Source organism: Photinus pyralis, unplaced genomic scaffold (genome assembly GCF_008802855.1).
Source record: "Photinus pyralis isolate 1611_PpyrPB1 unplaced genomic scaffold, Ppyr1.3 Ppyr1.4_LG3a, whole genome shotgun sequence".
In the NCBI taxonomy this organism is placed as follows: Eukaryota; Metazoa; Arthropoda; class Insecta; order Coleoptera; family Lampyridae; genus Photinus; species Photinus pyralis.
This window is the reverse complement of record NW_022170509.1, coordinates 17,909,290-17,917,737: the sequence shown is the minus strand read 5'-3', so window position 1 is coordinate 17,917,737 and position 8,448 is coordinate 17,909,290. Positions and strand designations below refer to the sequence as shown.

Below are 8,448 nucleotides of genomic sequence, written 5' to 3'. Positions count from 1 at the left end.
TGTAATATACAAAATCGTCCTGAATAGCGTTTATCATTGCTCTCGGTATTTATCCATACCCATCCATTTACCACAATTGGCGACGAGGATAATTGGATTAAAGATAATTGGAAAGGATAATTGGTTAAAAGAAAAGGTCGATATTTTTTTTCAACATAACCTAATTGGACGCGTGCTCTAATTTTTCTAATACATATTTTTTTGGGTTACGTTCGTTACAACTTGGTGGAAAGATGCCAGCCGGTGTACAAAACGCTGTAGTTACTGACCCAGTTAGGCCAGCCGGTGCACAAAACGTTGTAGTTACTGACGCAGTCATGGGACACAGACCAATTGTAGGCTCGATGGCAGAATACAATCCAAAGGAAGATTGGGAGTTATATAAAGAGCGTTTGGATCAATTTTTTGAGGCGAACCAGATTACACATGCACCATATTGCACAGCGACACTCATCACGTTAATTGGAACATCAACGTACCGAATTTTGCGAGATTTATGCAGCCCAGTTTTGCCAAAGGAGAAGACATATGCGGAGCTTTGTCAATTGTTAAGACAGCATTTTACTCCAGCGGTAGCAGTATTTAAAGAGAGGATTGAATTCTATAGTGCAAAGCAAGAGGACGGAGAAACTATCAACGATTGGTATTTACGAATTAAAAGCTTAGCTTCAAATTGCAATTTTCATCATTTGGAAGACATCCTCAAAGACAAATTTGTCACGGGAATGTTGCCAGGCAGAATTTTAAGTCGTATTTGTGAAGAAGATCCAACCAAGAAAGATTTGGAAGCACTCAAAGTTTTAGCACAAAGTTTGGAGGTGACGCTGAAAGAGAGAGACAACATTCATTTTGTGGGGCGAAGAAAATCTTCACAGTTGCAGGGGAAATCTGGACAACAGAAACGAGAGGTGCCGTCAAGGAGTTTTCAACCGATTCAAAAATCTTCAAGTAAATTCCAGCCAGGGGCTAATACGAGGTGCTACGCTTGTGGTGAGACAAATCATAATTATAAATTTTGTAAATATAAACGATATAAGTGTACTAACTGTTCAAAGTTTGGGCATATTAGTAAAGTATGTGCAATTAATATAAAAAAGCAACATTTTTTACAAGTTAACGATGAAGAAGTTGTTGAAACAGACGATTTTCCAGAGGCATTGTACAATCTATTTAAATTGAGCGATAAAGACATTGTAGATAGGCAAAGTTTATTTAGTATTCAGCTAGAAATAGAGAACATTAAATTTTGTTTTGAGGTAGATACGGGGGCTAGTGTGTCCATTTTGCCCGAAGGTATTTATAAGGAAAAATTGTCTATGATTCCATTAAGAAGATGTAATACTAGTTTACAATGTTATGATGGGAAAATGATTATTCCATTAGGATCGATAAGGGTAAACCTATGTTATCAAAATAACAATTTTATGACAACTTTGTTAATTGTAAATAGTAATGGTCCACCATTATTGGGTCGAGATCTGATAAGTAGATTAGGAATTAAGTTAGTGGAATCGAAAAACAATAATGTTTATAGTATTAACGTGGTAGGGAATTCTAAGAGCTTGAACGCTTTGTTAGATAAATATGAAATCATTTTTCGTGACGAGTTAGGAAAATTTTCCAAAAGTAAAGTTTCTATTACCGTTCCAGTTAATACAAAACCAATATTTTGCAAACCTTATAATATTCCATTTGCATACAAGGCCAAAGTTGAGCAAGAACTTGATAGATTAGAGAAAATTGGCGTAATTACAAAAGTCGAAACAAATAATTGGGGAACACCACTAGTTCCAATTATTAAGAAAGATAATTCAATTCGTTTATGTGCTAATTACAAAATAACTGTAAATAAGTTTTTAGATAACTTCAATTACCCAATACCTTTAATTGAAGATATATTTGTAGCATTACAAGGAGGTGTAGAATTTACCAAATTAGATTTAAGCCAAGCATATAATCAGCTCATAGTGGATGATCAGACAAAATCACTATTAGCGTGGAGTACTCACAAAGGAGTTTATTTAGTTGAACGATTACCATTTGGGGTGAAAACGGCATGTGCAATTTTTCAAAAAGAAATTGATACTATCTTAAAAGGGTTAAAAGGAGTGTGTTGTTTTATTGATGACATTATTATAACAGGTAGTACTCGCCAAGAACATTTGCAAAATTTAGAAGCAGTTTTAGTTAAGTTAGCCGCTTCTGGTATCAAAGTAAAGCTAGATAAATGTGAATTTTTTAAAAGTAAAATTAATTATCTAGGTTACGTTATTGATCGAGAGGGGTTACACAAAGATAATGCGAAAATTCAAGCAATTAAAAATGTAAATAGGCCTGAAAATGTCACTCAATTAAAAGCTTTTATAGGTATGGTCAATTATTATGGCCGATTCATAAAAAATTTGGCAAATATTCTAAAACCGTTGTATGAACTATTGCGTAAAGATGAAAAGTTTCGTTGGAACAAAAGTTGCGAGGAGGCAATGGAGAAAGCAAAGGATGCTATTAGTTCAGATAATGTACTGATACATTTCAATCCAAAGTTACCACTTCAGTTAGCTTGCGATGCTTCTATGTATGGCATTGGTGCGGTTTTGTCACATATTGACGAACAGGGAATGGAAAGACCAATAGCATTCACTTCAAGAATTTTATCGAAAGCTGAGCAAGGATATTCAATGTTAGATAAGGAAGCTTTAGCTATTTATTATGGAATTAAAAAATTTTCTCAATATTTGCTAGGACATTCATTTACGTTGCTTACCGATCATAAGCCGCTTGTATCATTATTTGGGGAAAATAAAGATATGCCTGCGTTAGCAGCAAGTCGATTACAGAGATGGGGTATATATATTAGTAATTACGATTATAAAATTAAGTACATAAAGGGAACACAAAATTCTAGTGCTGATGCATTATCTAGAATGCCATTAGTAGTAAATTTTGTAGAAAATCTAGATGTACACCCTCAGCTCAATTTTATTGAAACTGAAAAATTAGCAAACTTAAGTCAAATTCAACAAGAAACTCAAAATGATACAGTACTAAAGCAAGTATATAACTTTATAATGAGGGGGTGGCCTAAATATTTAAATAAAAACGATGTTGTATTAAAACCGTATTTTGACAAAAGGAATGAATTAACTGTAGAAGAGAACATTATCATGTTAGGATATAGAATAGTGATTCCTGAAATATTACGAAAAAGTATACTTGAGGAATTACATTCCACTCATTTAGGAATTAATAAAACCAAGAGTATAGCTAGATCATATTTTTGGTGGAGCACAATGAATAAAGAAATTGAAAATTTGATATTATCATGTGATGCTTGTTTGGTGAATAGACCAGAACCACAGAAATTAGTAAAACCATGGCCAAAAACAAATGAAGTTTTTGAGCGAATACATTTAGACTTTGCAGGACCGTTTAAGGATAAATATTTTTTAATCATAATTGATTCTTTCAGTAAATGGCCTGAAATATTTCAGTTAAATACAATTAATACAAAAATTACAATTGAAAAATTAAGGGAAACATTCGCTCGCTATGGAATTCCTAAAACAATCGTATCAGACAATGGAAGACAGTTCACATCTTTTTTTTTTTTTTTATCGATGAAATTCTCCATTTTTATTAGCTTTATTCATATGAGGTTAAAAAACACACAGGAAGTGCAGTCGAGCTAATAGGTTTTTATTTTTCTGTATAGGCTATCGATTTCGGTACGTTAAGCAATACCATCTTCAGGCCGTAGCGTCATTAGTACAAGATACAATATAAGAAGCAGGTGAATGAAACATTGTGTGGGAGATGTTAGAAATATGTAGCTTGGATGATCACAATCAGCAGAAATCATAAAGGTGAACGAAAACACTGTGTTGATGTCTAAAAGGTGGATGTAAGCGTGTATGGTTGAAGTGTCGAATTGTAGGTTATGTGTTCACATAACCTACAATTCGACACTTCAACCATACACGCTTACATCCACCTTTTAGACATCAACACAGTGTTTTCGTTCACCTTTATGATTTCTGCTGATTGTGATCATCCAAGCTACATATTTCTAACATCTCCCACACAATGTTTCATTCACCTGCTTCTTATATTGTATCTTGTACTAATGACGCTACGGCCTGAAGATGGTATTGCTTAACGTACCGAAATCGATAGCCTATACAGAAAAATAAAAAACCTATTAGCTCGACTGCACTTCCTGTGTGTTTTTTAACCTCACAGTTCACATCATCGGAGATGAAAACCTTTTGCGAAAATAACGGCATTAAACATGTTTTTACACCACCTTACCATCCGAACAGCAATGGAGCAGCTGAAAACACAGTAAAAACCTTTAAAGCAAGTTTGAATAAAGCATTAAAGGATCCCAAATGCAGAAGTGCATCCATAGAAACACTGATATCAAGATATCTGTTGTGGTATAGGAATGCAATGCATAGCACAACAGGAGAATCACCAGCCCAAAAGATGTTTGGAAGGAAACTACGAATGAAGTTTGATAGGATTAGATCAAATAATAACATCGAACTGGAAGGCCAAGTAACAGACAAGAAGCAATGTTTGGTGGGGGCACAAGTTTATATAAGAGATTATAGAAATCCCAAAGAACAAAAATGGATTAGAGCATCGATAACAAAGAAGATCGGCGAGGTAATATATGAATGTGAAATTCCGGAAACCGGGACAACGCACAGAAGACATCGGGACCAGATAATACAAGTAGAAAAACATTCAAGGAGCACAGGAGACAAAGGAAAATCAAAAACTAAAAGGATAGGGTATGTACCGAAGACGATGGAAGAAAATAAGACGACATCAAATTTGGATGAGAGAAGCCACACGATTCAAGACGAAGTATTAGTTGAAGACGAAGTATTAGACAATATCGATCAAGGAATTGTTACTGCAAGTACACGACCAAAGCGTAATATTAGAAAGCCAGATAAGTTAGATTTATAGTTCGAAATAGAATTGTGAGGGGGTAGTGTTAGGTTGGCAATAAGCGAGTTTGGGACAAGAGACACTTGCAATAATGTAATTGTCAGAATGTATGTACGTTTTATCCGTTAATGTTTGTAATATACAAAATCGTCCTGAATAGCGTTTATCATTGCTCTCGGTATTTATCCATACCCATCCATTTACCACACAAATTTTGACTTATTGTCGATTAATGAGATGTCAATGAAAGAGAAATGAACTAAATTCTTTCCTTTCCTTAAACCTTTTTACCTGAGCCAGCTATCAAGTAAAAGTATACAAATTACTTTAGTTCCAAACGTACTACAACCAAAAGAAAACGAAGGAAAGGTAAGGAGAAATTTACACCACGAACTACAAATTTTGACTTATTGTCGATTAATGAGATGTCAATGAAAGAGAAATGAACTAAATTCTTTCCTTTCCTTAAACCTTTTTACCTGAGCCAGCTATCAAGTAAAAGTATACAAATTACTTTAGTTCCAAACGTACTACAACCAAAAGAAAACGAAGGAAAGGTAAGGAGAAATTTACACCACGAACTACATCCTGAATCTGAGATGATCATTAACAAGTTGTAAGCACAAAATAGTTCCCATCCGCGGAGCAAAGGTCTCCTTGAGAAGCTCCCAAATTTACATTTTCTTTTCATTTTATTCTGAAGAACCATAAAATGTACTAAGAAAGATGTCACGTCTTTGGATAACGTATTGGGTATGCCCTTTTTTTCCGATTTTGTAAAAATGTTTCCAAAATTCCCAGCTCAAGATGACCTGCGTGTGTGTATGTATATATCAATGGCAGAAATGTGTAAAATCAAATTAATAGGCACAGTTATCCCTTTCAACTCGAAATTGTACATAAATGAGTGATAAATTAAACCACAATTGTAAGGGTTGACAAAATGTAATTGTACTTTTAGTAATCGAATCTGCGAGTGAAATGGGCGCTTTATTCGTTCGTTCTATTTGCTCTGTAATAATAAAAGCGTGATCCCATCCATTGAAAAGAAATGATTGAAAGCAGTGGATTAGAAAGTCAGGCTTTGTCAGATTACACGATCAATTTAGTATGAACAAACTATGTTGAATATGTTAGGTGCGAGAGTCCTTTCCAGTTCGGCTCAGAATTCAGATTGCTCCAATTGATGAGCAGGTTCGAATTTTTGCACGTCTCGAATTCCTTACAAAGCTAGGGATCGAGAGTTTGGAATTTCCTTATTCGTTGCGTGTATACTGTACAAGAATTCAAAAGAAATATGAAAATTTTAGAGTGCTGATTGGGAAATGTAAACAAAATATCTGGAGTCTACTTTTCCGCTGCCAGTCTAGAATAATGAACGTGAGGCTTGAAACGTTGCAACATTCTCTAGCGACTTTTAATTATCTCGAAATAAATAGAACACAAGTGCTTTGAAGTTGCCTTAAAGGAGTGCCGGATGCAATAATGGCAATGTATTTGTAATGTACGAGTACTATGACACCAATTAATCTGCTTACGACGAATAGATAAGCTTTGTATATTGGAAAGTTTTCATCATAGAACTGTTGGTATCAGTGATGTAGTGGCAAAATTTCCAGTGTTGGACAGCTAAATATACTTATTTGACAAATTACACTAAATTTTATATATTTCGGTTGGCTTTGCAACCTTCATCAGAAACTAAAAATGTTAACGTGATTATTCGAGGTACGGAATACAAGAACTTAAGATTTATTATATTGGTCCGAAACTGGTGATCACAACATTAATTAGACTAATTTTGTAAAACATTACTACTGTTATAATAAAAACGTTGACAACGATGTTAAAAGATTACACATTAAAAACAGAAAAGCAAAAAAGGCAAAAGTTACGACGTTTAATCCATGCGGCCAACAGGTGTTCAATTATAAAATTTTTTACAGGTACAGATTTTTAGTAATACACTAGAAAGTTATGAGTACCCACTTAAGTGGTGGTGAAAATCCCTAAAGATTATAATATATACGGTGTATCTTAAAAAGAGACAAACGAATTACATAATGATTGTACCTATACATACAAAATTTAATTTGTTAATACGGCACATTGAAACTGCATTACTGTTATGTTAATATAAACAAAATTGTTGAATTGGCAGTTACTAACTATAACCAAGACTAAATTAAATGGAGGATTAATTGAAAATTTAGAACTATTTTTGTCTTAACTGTGAAAAGGACGGTGTGACAGGGGGGAAAGGACTTACGAATGTATGAGGTTGTTCAAAAACTGCATTTATGACCTTCCTTTCTATTTGGTGTAGGGTTGCTATAATAAACAAGTATAAATTGTGCACAACTCTTGTGCAGATAAAGCGCATTTTTTTAACCGAAATAACTTTTGTTTTGACAAATTTAAAGGAAATTTTGATGGTAGTTCCATCTAAAAACAGTAAATAAAATACATGCGCAAAAAATCATGTTGCAAAACTCAACTTTCTTATTTATGAAACAATTTAAACGAAATTTTCATGGTAGGCAGGGGCGCCCGCAGGGGGGTGTCAGTAGAGGCAGTTGCCCCCTCTGAGATTTTGAGTGGAAAATATGTTAAACATATCATTTGAAGAAAATGACACATATGACATATCCCATTAACAACTGCAGCGCAGCGGTAATTAATTATTGTGCAAAATAATTTGACGATCGTAGCTGGATGACTGTTAAAGAACATTCTCAGACCAATGATGAAGACTTGAAATATAATATGTATTTTATAGACTTACTACAACATGCGCACACCCATTTTTTGCCTGCAATGGCAAAATGTCTTCAGATTGCATTATGCTTACCACCAACAACCTGCACGGTCGAAAGGTCTTTCAGGTCAACAACAAACTAATATAAATTATGCGTCAGCGTCAGTAATAGTTAACACAAGTAATGTTGCGGCAGAACTATTTTGGCTATTATACAATTTTAATAACACATTCTAAAAACAACCAAATCTTTTAAACAGTTCAGCTTATACCCTTAAAATTTATTTCCATTTCCAGTTTCTAGAAATAAATAATAATTTTTACTTTTGGTGGTAACTAAAACTAAACTGGTAAAGACAAATAGACCTACATTTGCCTACATTTATGTATATATGATTTATGGATGTTCTTTAATAGTACATTATATATCAAGGTAGAGAAGTACAGTATTATTGCTTGAGCACCAAGATTACATCTCGAGGCGCTTGCTTCTCTACCGTGGTATATATACTATTTTTTTCACTACTAGTACTTGAAGTCCTCTTTAATTAACATATTATATTGATAAGAAAGTGAACGGTTGGACAGAATTTTTTGTTTCTTAATTTAACATGTCAATCAAGTGCATGGAAGTACAATTCAAACAGGCCGTATTTTGTTCTGTCATTGAAATATTTTCAAAGAGTAATTTCGTTCGAATTTTTTCAAAATGTGATAATTTTAGGTATGTA

General features: G+C 33.9%; 1 protein-coding gene across 2 annotated transcripts; it reads left to right on the top strand.

Annotated features, from left to right (window-relative positions):
* LOC116165297 (uncharacterized protein K02A2.6-like) lies at positions 1–5,079 on the top strand. 2 transcript variants are annotated; one of them, XM_031479600.1, is made up of 3 exons: positions 1–235; positions 278–3,595; positions 4,245–5,079. In XM_031479600.1, coding segments are annotated over exons 1-3 (4,053 nt in total). In that variant the 5' UTR covers positions 1–233; the 3' UTR covers positions 4,978–5,079. The 2 variants fall into 2 exon arrangements, with proteins under 2 accessions (XP_031335460.1, XP_031335459.1); XM_031479599.1 differs by having other exon boundaries at positions 1–3,595.
* Positions 5,080–8,448: the final 3,369 nt, after the last annotated feature.